The 13,910-nt window shown below is 42.0% G+C and overlaps 1 protein-coding gene across 4 annotated transcripts in view; it reads left to right on the plus strand.

Moving 5' to 3' along the window:
* Positions 1–13,910, plus strand: part of WDR37 (WD repeat domain 37) — an 84,067-nt gene that overhangs the window by 60,329 nt on the left and 9,828 nt on the right. For all 4 annotated transcript variants that reach the window (XM_063099839.1, XM_063099838.1, XM_063099840.1 and 1 more), the window contains 2 exons: positions 9,209–9,343; positions 9,856–9,970. In XM_063099839.1, the coding sequence (XP_062955909.1) occupies positions 9,209–9,343; positions 9,856–9,970 (250 nt within the window). The remainder of the gene's footprint in view (positions 1–9,208; positions 9,344–9,855; positions 9,971–13,910) is intronic.

Here is a 13,910-nt window from a genome sequence, read left to right on the forward strand (position 1 = left end):
TTCTTTTGTTTCAGTCACTATAAAAGGAGACAATGATGTGAGAAGTCACTGGTCATTAAGCTTCTCTGTGGGTGGCCTAAGACTCCACTTTTTGTCGCTGAATAAAGTGTGAATAAACTTTGGCACTGAAAAAATTTGAAATTAGCTTAACGTGGATAAAATATTTTGAGAATGCAAAGTTTTTAGTTTCCTTCCTTTTTGCTTTAATGTTTCCCACAAGACTGTAACTTTATCCCCAAAATGTGAGCTTTGGTGCTTTCTCCTAAAGAAAACAAAGCACACATCTAAAATATTTAAAAACTAGTTTAAAATTGTAATGATTGCTATGAAGTTGTGACACTTTCATATACTTTTATTGCCAAATACCTGGGGGAGATACTACTAAATACTAAATTCTAGATCTTATACTTACCAAGATGAAAATAGCTTTGAATTTTGTGTCATGACATTAATAGTTCTCTTTATACTTTTAAAGAGAGAAAATATTTGGAAAATGACATTTTTAACTGGATGGAGGTTGATTTTAATCATAGCTGAATTTTGTGCTTGACCAGAGTTGGCCTGTGGGAATCAGCTTCTGTGTGGGTCCATGGGGAGGATGGGTAGAGTTCCACTGGCAAGCTGCCTTGCGGGTAGAGATGTTGGAAGACTTCACTTGCCTTGTAAATCTGTTTTACTTTTGGTGATTGCTTTTAAGCCTTCATCTGTGTGGAGGAAGGAGGAGAAAACAGTGTCTGTCTACTGAGTAGTGTCTTGTAGGGACAGAAGGATGGCTCTGGAGGTACCTCCTGCGGTGGAAATGACTGTCTGACAAACAGAGTGAGCTGTAGATTACATTAGTGCCTTTGAATCTAAAACTTTCTCTCCATTTTACATCTCCTCACCCACATGCCTGAAAGCATGGCTGTTCTGTCCTCTTTAACTAGATGGATTTTAAAAGTAATTTTATTTTGAGGAAGTTTATAGATGTAGTTCTAGCAATAATTGTTTAATGTCTAAGGTTATCATAAAACCAAGGCTTAGGATCACTAAGGACTAATGGTCTAAAAATGTAAACACCTAATATTTTGCTCCATGTTTGGTTTTTCTCAGCTTTACTAGTTAGCCTAAAGAGGCTGCACAGATTGAAAGAGAAATATAATGGGCTGTGGTTGGCAGAAGTGGGATCTAACTGCAGTGGTTGTGTTCAAGGGCGTTTCTTTTGTATTCATTAGTGAGTGTTTTGTCTTCTGACAACAGAAACTGCCAAGGAGACATTAGTAGACCCTATGCTCTGCACAGCATGTTGTACACACTTAGGCACAGTTGCTCTTCTCGTGCAAAGGACTTCATTTTGCAAGTGTCTGAGCACTTTGCTGGTGGCACCTCCAGGGCTTCCCAATCCCCTTCCTTCTCACATTATCCTGAAGCTTGAACGTATGAGAATCTACTGAGCCAGTCCCATGTTGATATGTTTTAAAGCTGTTGTCAATTCAGAATATGATCTTTGAAAGTAAGAGGAGATTTAATATTCCTCCATTTTTACTCTTTTAAAATTCCTCATTTAAGAAGGGCTGCTCAGGAACTAATAATAATAAGGACTTCAAGGGAATCAGTGCATTTTAATTGCTCTGCAGCTTTGTTGCAAGCTGTTGGATTCCATCACTTTTCATTGAGATGACCTGAAACAACAGTCAGGTTAGTGACACAGACTGGAAGCTTCCTAACTACGAGATGCTTCAGTTCAGATTCTCTGAGACAAATATGAGATGTCTCTCAATCAGATGCCATGTGTTGGCAGAAGCCATCAGGTAACGTGTAGAACAACAAGCAGAGTGGGGAGGGGGCAGCTGCCCGAAGGTCGAGCTTAGTTTTAGAAGATGATGGTGACAGTGGCATGTGTGCTTGGTCTTGCCGGCCAGCACCAGCCTGACCTGCCCTCACGCAGGTGAGGCTGTACCTGGTTGGCACCTGCATCTGCTTCCACTCCTGCGTTCTCAGCACTGCCCAACTTCTCTGTGTCCATCTGAGCCGTCTTTGGGGAGCAAGCTGTTCCACATAAGTGATTTTTCCAGTAATCTCTCAAGCACCTAAACTTTAAAAAGACTGTGTGTGTGTGTGTGTGTGTGTGTGTGTGTGTGTGTGTGCACTTTTTGCTATTTTTGTGCTAGTGTCTAACATTGTTTCTCTTATAAATCCCCAATTTATCTTATTCATTGCTCCCAACATTTTAAAACTGATACAGCAATAAAAATTAACCCCAAATAAAAGTCTGAGGGCTACTCTTCTATATTCTGAAAGGCTGTGTTGCAAACAGTCTAAACAATTGTGTTTGTAAAATATGTACCCAGCGCCTGCAAATGCATATAGTTGTAAGAAATGGTCTGTGTCCTTACGTAGCCTTGATCTTCTGGGAAGACAAGACCAGTACCTGAAACAGATTGAATGAAGAGAACACAGACCTGAGTGCTGTTACTTAGTCCAGAGAACACGGAGTTAAGTGCTCTTACCTCGTCCAGAGAATACAGAACTGAGTGCTCCTAGTCCAGAGAACATGGAGCTAAGTGCTGTGTACTTAGTCCAGGGAACACAGAGCTGACTGCTATTACTTGGTCCAGGAAACACAGAGCTGACTGCTATTACTTAGTCCAGGGAACACAGAGCTGAGTGCTGTGTATTTAGTCCAGAGAACAGAGCGCCCAGTGCTGTTACTTAGTTCAGAGAACACAGAGCTGACTGCTATTACTTGGTCCAGGAAACACAGAACTGACTGCTCTTACTTAGTCCAGGGAACACAGAGCTGAGTGCTGTGTATTTAGTTCAGAGAACAGAGAGCCCAGTGCTGTTACTTAGTTCAGAAGACACAGAGCTGAGTGTTGTTACTTAGTCCAGGTTAACAGTTTGGTGTTTCTGTAATGGTTCTGCTTCCTTTTATATAATAGCCAAGATGATACTCTTTGGCTCTGCTTAGTTAATAACTTAAGAGGGTTCTCACTGTGTCCACACTGTTAATGGACCTAACTTAGAACCTAGTTTGTACGTGTTAGAATAATAAGGATAAACAGTTTAATAAAGATAGCTTAATGTGGTTAACAACTAAAAAGATTTTTTAAAATGTTGTTTGTCTAATTTGAAAAAGAAAGTTATATCTCGTAGGTAGTTACCTGGTATTCTACTTTTTCAGGGAGTGATTGCTGTGAGGGAGGACTTTTAAAACTTAAGGTACAATATTTGCACCAAAATGTGTGTTTCACAAGGAGTTGTTTTAAGGTATATCACTTCTATTATACAACTGTAGACTTTGTTGAGGGGAAAACATCTATTCTTGATGAATATGTATAGTTGTGAGTTGCTATTTAAAAATATTTCTGCCAGCGCAGGAGGGGCTGGTACGGTCAGTGTGGTGGGAGGGCACTCAGAGCAGCCATGTGGGTACGAGCCCAGTATGACCCTGAGCTGTGGGTCCCACGGAGCAGGATGGCCTCATGCAGGTTTTTTGGTGGCGTGGTGGTGCACTCGTCTTTCATAGGGTGACTGGCCTTCTTGAGGACACTCGCTGCAGAGGGCACAGGAAGGTGGGAAGGAGGCTGTGTTTCTAGGTGGAGAGACGTGGAGGGATGCCATGCAGGTGAGTGCTAGGTGTGGGGGAGTGGGAAAGGGAGTGGTGACTGTGGCCTTGGTCAGACTGTGGAGGTGAGACGTGTCACACAGACCCCAGCAGATGAGGGTCTCTGCCACTCGTATGCTTTGCTCTTTGTGTGCCTGGAAGTTGGGCATGGAAGCATCCCCAGGTGGAAGGTGGGACCAGCAGGTGTCAGGTAGACCTGGAGTCTTGTGGGCAGCTTGGAGCTGCATGTAGAGTGGGGGCCTCTAGGAGGGCTGTGGCCAGCTGTGCAGGGGCAGCACGGAGTATGCAGGGTTGGTTAGGGTAGGTAGAAGTTTTCCCAAGCTGAGGGCATTGAGGGTATTTGCAAGGGCATAATTGTGATGGTTGTTCTTAGAAGTTAAGCCAGCTTTGGAGTCTGACCTGAATGGGGACAGGGCTGTCGACTTTTTGCTAAGAAAACAAGGACACCGTGACTTGAGTCCCTTCCTGTTGGTGCTGGTGTGTGCCGTGGGTCTGCATGTAATGCAGAGGACAGCAGAGGACTATGGGGCTTTGCAATCTTTTGGGAGTTGATTGGCATTGATGAGTCATGCTTTGTAATGTCTGAACCTTAGCTTAAAGGAGTATATGTTGGCCACAGCTTAATAAACTTAATAAACACATTTTCCCATTGCAATGTTTTATAGTCATCCTCCCCACCCCACCAGTACTGTAACACCCCAAATCCGACGGTGTGTCTGATGGAGAGGCGTGTTTGTGTTGCCAGTTGAGGAACCAGTTGTTCTGGTGGTTGTCGTCTGACCTTCTGTGAGGTCTGAGACACCCTGGGGCCTTGTCACTCACCCTGAGCTCCTCAGGGTTCCAGGATATGAAGGGGCTTTGATTATCCTGTGTACTGGTGCCCCTCAAATATCAGTCTCCAGAAGAGCAGACATATAAATGCATGAACTCCACATGTACTAAGAAAATAAAGCTGTGAGCTGGCGCTGGGTTGGCTCTCTAAAAAAACGCCAGGTGTTGGAGGGCTGTGACAACACCCCGTTCTGAACTTGTAGAAGTGACATTTGACTTTCAGCCAGTCCTCCCCACCTCCATGTGCCCCACGGTGCCTTCGGAGTCAGGTGTGGCTTGTTGAAACTCACTTGCTTCCTGGCAGTCGCTCAGTAACGCCCACTGCTGTGTCTGTGGGAGGGCAGCTGTATTTCACGCATGTTCCCTCCTGTAGGGCTCACCTCATTCTCATGCCACGGAGCCTGTTCTCGTGTAGGGCAGCCCCCTGCTGGACGGGTGGAGTCGGCCTGCTGCTGAGGGAGAGAAACACCTGGGTCAACCTCTTTATTCTACGAATGAGGCAGAGACTCCTCCCATAGTCGCTGCAGAGCAGAACAGGCGTAGGCCCCGCCTGGCACTCCCTGCTCCAGGGGCTTTGTTTGTGTGTCCGTCAAAGCCAGAGTGACCTTTCTTCTACTTTGCAGGTATTGGCTCATCTACTGATGTACTTGAGAGTAAAAATTTATAGTTCTTAATATACATCTGACTTTAATTTTCCTAATTATTCTGTTGAGTAGGGCTTGTATGTATCATAATACCTCAAAAGCTGATGTAAAATATTATTTCCTTTTGGAATATTTCAAAAACAAGTGAAGACTGGCCCCTGTAGTAAAGTCACAATGATACCTTCATAGACAGATCTGTGTACCTGTTTCCTCAGGAGAGGGGTGCCCACGCTCTTGTGGCCCTGCTTTTAGGGAATGCTCCCTCTCTGTGAACATCCTGGTCTGTTCTTGAGACACAGAAACATTATTTTGTAGGAAGCTGCATTTTGTGGTGGTGCCAGAAAAGCACTCTGCATTAGCGTTTCATGGTCCAGCATTTTCCACGTCATATATTTTTTTTCTTAGCCATGAAATTTTGGCAGACTGTTATGCAAAACAGTTTTGTGTCTCTGTGTGACTGGGAAGAGACAGCTGTTCATCCTAATGAGGAGGCTAGCATTAGAGTATTTCTGTTGATTGAGATCCACGGAGGGAGCAGAGTGTTCCAGATCAGGCAGTGGTGTGCAGTGAGAAGGCGCCTCACTGTCAGCTGGAAGTCCATGCTCGGCTGCTCTCCACGACAAGATAAATGAGTTTTGCTGGAGTTTGGCAGAGTCTGAAGCTTTTCCAGTGAGCGGTTGTAGCTTACCAATCTCCCCAAGGGACCCATGGTCTAAGGGTGCCTTTAAAACGACTGCCTCTTTGCCAGTTTTTTCTTTTGATATCCTACAATACCTGTCAAGATTGTGATTTATTAAAAACCTAATGTCTTTTAGCATTTCATTAACATAGGGTTAGATGATCTTTTGTTAAGGCTTTTCTTTCATTAATTTAGCAGAATGTTAACTGAAATTCAGCTTGGCCAATACCTCCTGAAGTGGGCATCTCTGCCTTCTGCCTTTCAAAGTTCTACCAGCAGTTGAAGTTCTTTGAGCCTTATTGTAACCTTTGCTCTTAAGGAATAGCAACACTTAAATTATAGTCAAACCTTTACACTGTTCTTTATTTTTTTACATAAAGAATTCAGGAGGGTCATTGGGTTGATTTTACAGATTTGACCCTCTCTACCCATTTCTCCTGGCATCATCTGTGACTGGGTGCAAGATGGTGCTTTTATGTCCCTCCAGGTGTAGGGCAGTGGCTTCCAACAGGGCGACTTTGCCCCCTGGAGACACTGCTGATTGTCACACCTGGGAGGGGCTCACTCCAGATCTGATATGTAGAGGGGGAGGCTGCTACACCCTGTTGTGTGCAGGATGCCCACCCAGAGGAGGTCCCCCAGGTGTCAGCTGTGAGCTGGGCACTTGTGAGTGTGGGCCGTGGAGAGGATTGTACCTTAGGAGGCAGAGGGGCTGTGTGAAGTCATTGTCCACCTCACATTGCTCCTGATCGTGTTCCTGTGGCTTCAGTGCATGTCAGATGTTGTTGTCAAGCATTGTTGAAACTCTTTGATTCTTAGCATCTTTGCAATGCTCTGATTTTTTAAAACTTTGTATTAATGCAGTGGAGCTTAGACTCAATTAGAACTTCATTGTGTCCATTTAAATTAAGAGGGTTTCTATACTGGGGCATTGTGCCTGGATAGCATGTCTCCTCAGGAGTCTGGGTGGAACATGGAGTCACATCTCGCAGAACAGCATCAGTGACAGCAACAACTGGTAGTTACACTGGACTTGCTAAATTTCAAGCAGTCGACGGGACGATGGGCCTGAGCCCATTTGGGGTGGATATGCGTAAATCGAGGATCTAGAGACCAAGCTTTAGTCCCTGAGAATTAGTGACTTGTGAAGATAAAAGGACACCTTACTTTACTGATGGGTGGAAGTTCACATGCTGGCATCTTGTAGGTGACTTAGCTGCTTCAGTGATCACTGAGATGTGCTTTAAGCCTCTGCACAGAGTGACCGACCTGTTTTTGTGGTCATGGAGACAGTGGCAGGGGTGAGGCCCATGTCTCTTTGAGAAGCTACTGCTCTGACATGTATGGGTCTGCTGACTGGCCTGAGGTCACGTGCTGTCTTCCTGGGTGGACTACTGGTGGGAGACTCGTTGTTAACACATGGACTGAAGTGGACATGAGGCACCGTACTCAGCAGGAAGCAAGTCCTGTTCAGGCCCGTTTAGGAGACAGTGATAAAGTGGGAACTCGTGTGCACATAATGAAAATCCAACATACTTTAGGAATTCCTCCATGGCACTTGGATCATGTTTTAAAGGATATGTATGTAAGTAAGGTTTCTCAGTCTTTAATTCACCGGAAAATTAAGGTTTTTATCACATTCTTTTTACTGAACTTTGCTAGTGAACAGAGGTGACTGAATTTAGTCTTTTCTTCTTCAAATGTCATTTTATTACTTTAGTCCTAAATATCTTCTAAAAAGTGGCAAGTTTCTTTTGATTGAGAGGGAGGTTAGTATTGCTGGTTAAGTGGTAACCACAGCTGCCTCTGAGATGACATCAGCTGATGGAGAGACATGGTTTTCTCTGAAGGTTTTTTTGGGTTTCTTCAAAGATTATCAGTGCAGCTCTAGTGATGAGATTGCCCCTTGTTTATACTTTTAATCCAATTTCACCATTAGAATATTTAATGTACGTAACACTGTATCAGACACCATGTATTTCCTACCTTTCAAGAGTACAGTTTATGAAATTGTTTAAGTAACAAATTAGATGAAACCTTTTTTTGTCTTTTCTGTTTCTGTAGCACTTTTGGTCTTTAGCATATGGTCCTTGGGTCTCCCCCTCTTACCATCTTACATCCTCCTCGTCCCATGAGCCCTTCACCCCATGCTCACATGCTTCAGATCATTTATGTGAGAAAGAAAATTATTAATTATTTTCTTGGATTATATAAACAAGTTCCAAGAGAGTGGTTCTTATGTTGAGTTTTTCTTCCCAAACTATTTTTTTAAAAATTGTGGTTAAATATACATAACAAAATTTACCATTGTAGCCATTTTTAAGTGTACAATCCAGTGGCATTAAGTACATTCACAGTGTTGTGCAACCATCACCACCATTTCCAGAACTTTTTCATTGTCCCAAACAGAAACTCTGTCCCCATGAAACTCCCTGTTCCCACCTTCCCCCAGACCCTGGAGACCTCTTTTCTGCTTTCTGTCTCTAAATTTGCCTATTCCAGGGATCTCATATAAGTGGGATCCTTCTGTGTTTTCAAGGTTCATTCATGTTGTAGCATGTGTTAGAATTTTCTTCCTTTTTATGTCTAAATGATATTTCATTGTTTGTATACACCACATTAAAAATCTATACATTGATGGACATGTGGGTTGTTTCTACCAAGGCTGTTGTCAGTAATGCTGCTATGAACACTGGTGTACAGATACCTGTTTGACCTGTCTTCAGTTATTTGGATATATAGCCAGGAGTGGAATTTTTGAATCCTGTGGTGATTCTGTGTCTGATTGTTTGAGGAACTGACACATGGTTTTTCATAGCAGCCGCACTGTTTCACATTCCCACCAACAGTGCACAGGGTTCTTATTTCTCTCACTGTGGTTGTGATTTGCATTTACCTAATGACTAGTGATGTTGAACATCTTTTCATGTGTTTATTGGCCATATGTGTATCTTCTTTGTAAAAATGTTTGTTGAAGACCTTTGCCCATTTTTGAATTGTTGAGTAGTCAGAGTAAGTTTTTCTTTGACGCCTATGTTCTGATTAAATTGATTGAGATTTGCAGTTTGGAATGGAATTTTAGAAAATTCTCTGCTATCAAGACCTAAATAAATAGAAATTTTGGCAGGTTCTATGTAATCCATATTTTTCTGGTAACTTCTCTCTGTCATTGACTAGATGGTAGAATAGAGTAGAACGGACTGTATTTTTCTAATCTGCTGAGAAGAAATTGGGTGTCCTTATTTTGCTCACATGGAGAGGATTGGAGAGGCAGGAGCAATGTGCAAAGCAGACGGCCACTGTGAGCCTGCATGTTTCTGGCCTCCCTTCACCCCTGTACTGTCTCTGGAAGCAGGATTGTGTGTTCAGTGTGCAGTGTGGGGGGACACATAGTTGATTCCTGCATCTGTACCACTGAGGTGTCTGATCCACCCCCTTTACTTGTAGCACTGTGACCTCTGCTGTGTTCACTGTGGGGGACAATGTTGTTTCGGGCAGCGACGACCGCACGGTGAAAGTCTGGGACTTAAAAAATATGAGATCCCCAATTGCAACTATTCGCACAGACTCTGCCATTAACAGGTAAAGTAAAGCTTTTCATTTCATAAGATGCTTGATGTTAAGTGGTTGATTGTGATTTAATGTCTTATTAATACAGATTTAGTTTTTAATTGAGCACTGGGAAAAGTGGTTTAGACTCCTAGGAAAATACATTTTATTCATCCTCAATGCAAATTCAATATTCCATAAATATTTAAACTTATTCAGTATAAGTATAACTAGGTTTTTGAGGTTGGTGTAGTGACATTTGTAAGACTAAGACTAAGCCACTTATGGCCAAATGTTGTAGGGATTTTGCTTACTTTCCATGAGGGATTGATCTTGTGTGGGGCAGGGTCTGTGTGTGCTCCTGTAGTTATATACAAGTAATGTGGTATCTTTTCTAATGCCATAGGCAAGTAACACCTGTGGTTGTTAAAATAGATTGTCTTGAAGTGTGAATAATATGGGATATCCTACTGCATCATTATCCATAAACTCAAAAATTCAGTGTCACTCTCTACACACAACCCACTTTTATCTCTTCTTTGCAGGATCAATGTATGTGTTGGCCAAAAAATTATAGCCCTCCCCCATGACAACCGACAAGTGAGATTGTTTGATATGTCAGGAGTGCGGCTAGCACGGCTTCCCCGGAGCAGTCGACAGGTAATAGCCTGTTAATACGTACCCTCCAACACATGAGAGGGGGGCTCGAAATTCCCCATCTTAAGTCATCGTTGCCTAACAGAAAGATAGTGTGAGCCATGTAGGTAATTTGACACTTTAAATATAAAAAGAAATGCGAAATTAAATACTTTGACCAAATATTTGAAATAATATAATTTCAACATGTAATAAATATAAAAATATTAGAGATATTTTATGTTCTTATTTTCTTACTAAGTCTTTGAATCATAAATTTTCACTGGAAATATTTGTTCTGTATTTAGAGTTTATAAAATTTAAAGTTCAAAAAGTAGAGTCACATACTCAAGTTGTTCCAAACCCATGTCAGTATTTCCCTGACTACCCTGAGTATCAGTTTTTAAGTTTAAAATTAAGTAAACTCGAGCATTCAGTTCTCAGTCTCACTAGCCATGTTGACAAGCTCATTAACACATGGGTTGGTGGCTGCTACATTAGGAAGCACAGTCTTAGATATTTGCAGTCGAGTTTACACAGACAGCACACGTCTGAAATGACAAGCAATTACAGCAGTCAGGCAGGGTGGTGGGAGCTCTCCAAGGTGGTGAGAAACCAACCAGAGAAACACCTTTCTGTGGCAGACTGTCACAACAAGAAGAAATTCCATTTTAAATGCTATTTTCTTATAAATTAAGGGATTGCTCCTTATATAACCTCAGCAGATGTGGTGTGGGGAGTTTGATGGGTGTTTCTTAGTGTGTGGTGTTCAGGCCACACCACCGTGGTTGTCTGGACTATGTGCCAGCTCAGGCCATTAGAATCAGAGTGTGCAGAGGGAATGCCCAGGAGCCTGTGTCTAGAGCAGTGCCTTGGGTGATTCTCCATGTGATGGACTCTGGAGTTAGGGCCAGAGCTTTAATGTGGTCAGGTGATGGAGGTAGCCGTGGTAAGTAAAACCTCCTCCACTTGTCGAGGCAGCATTTCTCCAGGTTTTTGTGTTCAACAACACAATCTCCACAGCATAATCGCTCTCTTGTTTTCTTTTGATCTTTTCGGAGTATCATCTTGATGTCTGTGTGATAAATAAGCCGATTTGTTGTGTTCTTTTTAAATCGATTTGTTCCCTGGCCTTCCATGTGCGTGTGTCCACGTGTACAATCCTGTGTGTCCCTGGCCCTCAGGCACTGCTTCCTGCTGCTCCTCTGCTGTTTGCTTGTTGTTGAGACGAGGCTTGTGTCATGGTGTAAAGCCTCAGGCTTTACAAGTCAGCTCTGCACTGGACGTGCACTTCAGAAACTGGAGACCAAGGATAGTAAAGGGAGATAGATTGTAAAGTGGGGATTTGCTATCAACAGAGAATTACCTTTTCTTTAAGTGGCATGAGCTTCCCAAAAACTCTGTTCTTAAGACCAAGGGTGTTTCAGCCATTCTTCTCTTTTATGGCTCATAAGTGTGCTGTTTGAAGTTAATTATTGATCTTTTTACTCTTTGAGTGCACATCATAGAAAAATTACACATGAGGAGGGCAGCCCCCTCTGCCTGGAAGTGGGCAGGAAGCAGAGCATGCTCAGGTTCCAGGGCAGGAGCCAAGGGAAGAACCTTCTTCCTAGAAGCAAGTGGGGAGTAGAGCAAACCTGGGATCCTGGGCAGGAGCTGAGGGCAGCCCCCTCCACACAGAAGTGGGCAGGAAACAGAGTACCTCCGGGATCTTAGGCAGGAGCCAAGTGCAGCCCCCTCTGCCTGGAAGTGGGCAAGAAACAGAGCATGCCTGGGGTCCTAGGCAGGAGCCAAGGGCAACATCACCCTCCTGGAAACAGGCAAGGAGCACACCCAGAACACCACTTCTATGCAAGTGGCCCACCACAGCCACTGCCACAGCCATGTCTGCTGCAAAAGTGGCTCAGTACCACAGCAGTAGGCACAGCCATCATGCAGGTGGTCCGCCAGGCATTTGACAGCATCAACACAAGGAAAGTCACCAGCAGAGACCAGAAAAAGAGGATGTCTCTCTCCTCAGTGCTCACTCCAGAGTAATAGAAGAAGCAACTGCTCTACCTGATGGCCAGACATCAATGTGGAGATACTAGAAATATGAAAACCCAACAAAATATGGCACCACTGAAAGAATACAGTAATTCTCTATACCAGACCTTATAGAACAGGAAAGCTTTGAAATGACTGAAGTGGAATTCCGAGCAACAATCTTGAGGAAACTTACTGAGATATGGGAAGATTCAGTTAGACAACATCATGAAACAAGAAAAAAAAATTTAGGCTATGAAGTAGGAAATTTACAAAGAGATTACAACCTTACAAAAGAATGTAGCAGAACTCATGGAACTGAAAGATTCACTCAGTGAAATAAAAAACACAACCAATAGCTTAAGCAGCAGACTAGAACAAGCAGAAGAAAGTATTTCTGCTCTTGAAGATAGTGTTTTTGGAATAACCCAGGCAGACAAAAAAAAAAAAAAAAGAAAAGAAAAAATAATTTTAAAAAAAATGAAGAAGATCTAAGAGAGCTAGCAGACAACCTTAAGCACACAAACATTCAAATCATGGGTGTTCCAGGAGGGGAGGAGAAAGGAAAAGACATTGAAAACATATTCAGTGAAATAATAATGGAAAACATCCAAGGCATAGGGAGATACATAGACCTTCAGCTCCAGAAGGCTCAAAGATCCCCAAACAGATTCAAACCAAAAAGATCCTCTCCAAGACACATTATAGTCAAACTGGCAAAGCTCAAAGACAAAGAGAATCCTAAAAGAAGCAAGAAAGAAGCATCAAATCATCTATAAGGGAGCTCCAATCAGACTAACATCAGACTTTTCAACAGAAACTCTACAGGCCAGAAGAAAATGGGATGATTATCCAAAATACTAAAAGAAGAAACCTGCCAGCCAAGATATTATACCCAGCAAGACTAACCTTCAGAAATGGGGGGAAAATAGTGTATTTTCCAGACAAACAAAAACTACAAGAGTTTACCACCACAGGACCAGCCCTACAAGAAATCCTCAAGGAAGTCCTGCATCTGGAATCCAGAAAACAGTAATCACTACCATGAATACACAGGAAAGAGAAAGAACAAAACCCACTGGTACAACAAAAATGCAAACGAGACAGAGACCAAATCTTACTACCACAAAAAACTGTAATGACAATGTAATAATGCTCTTGCTTTATTTCTGATTTTAGTAATTTTGGTCTTCTCTCTTTTTTTTCTTGGTCAGTCTAGATAAAGGTTTGCAAATTTTGTTCGTGTTTTTAAAGAAAAGCTTTTAGTTTTGTTGATTTACTCTATTGTTTTTTAATTCCCTATTTCATATATTTCTGTTATAATCTTTGTTATTTCCTACTTTTATTTGCTTTTGGTTTAGCTTGCTTTTCTTTTTCTATTTTCTTAAGGTAGAAGTTATAGGTATTTACAAGTATAAATTTTCCTCTAAGCCCTGCATGAGCCCTGTGTCCTATAAATTTTGATATCTTGTGCTTTGATCTTTATCTCAAAGTACTTTCTAATATCCCTGTGATTTTTCTTTTTACCCATTGTTTATTTAGGAGAATGTTGTTCAATTTCCACGCATTTGTGAATTTTCTATATTCTGTAATTGTGGTCAGTGAAAATATTTTCTGTGATCTTGTGTTTGTTTAATTTCCACACATCTGTGAATTTTCTAAATTTCCTTCTGTAATTGTGGTCAGTGAATATATTTTCTATTTCTAAATGTATTAAGGCTTGTTTTATGGCTAAAAAGTAAAAAAAGAAAAAGAAAAATTACTCATGAAATTAAAGTAACTAAGAAAAGTTTCACAACCCCTAAAAAAACCATAAATTGCTTGTCCAGGGGATTTTTTTCATATTTGATAACTGCTGCGTATCAGTGAATGTATTGTCTAAGTTGCATCTTAAACACAATAGAATGTCCTCTTTTAAATGTGGTTTACGTGGGGCCAG

Source organism: Cynocephalus volans, chromosome 6 (assembly GCF_027409185.1).
Source record: "Cynocephalus volans isolate mCynVol1 chromosome 6, mCynVol1.pri, whole genome shotgun sequence".
NCBI classification, from domain to species: Eukaryota; Metazoa; Chordata; class Mammalia; order Dermoptera; family Cynocephalidae; genus Cynocephalus; species Cynocephalus volans.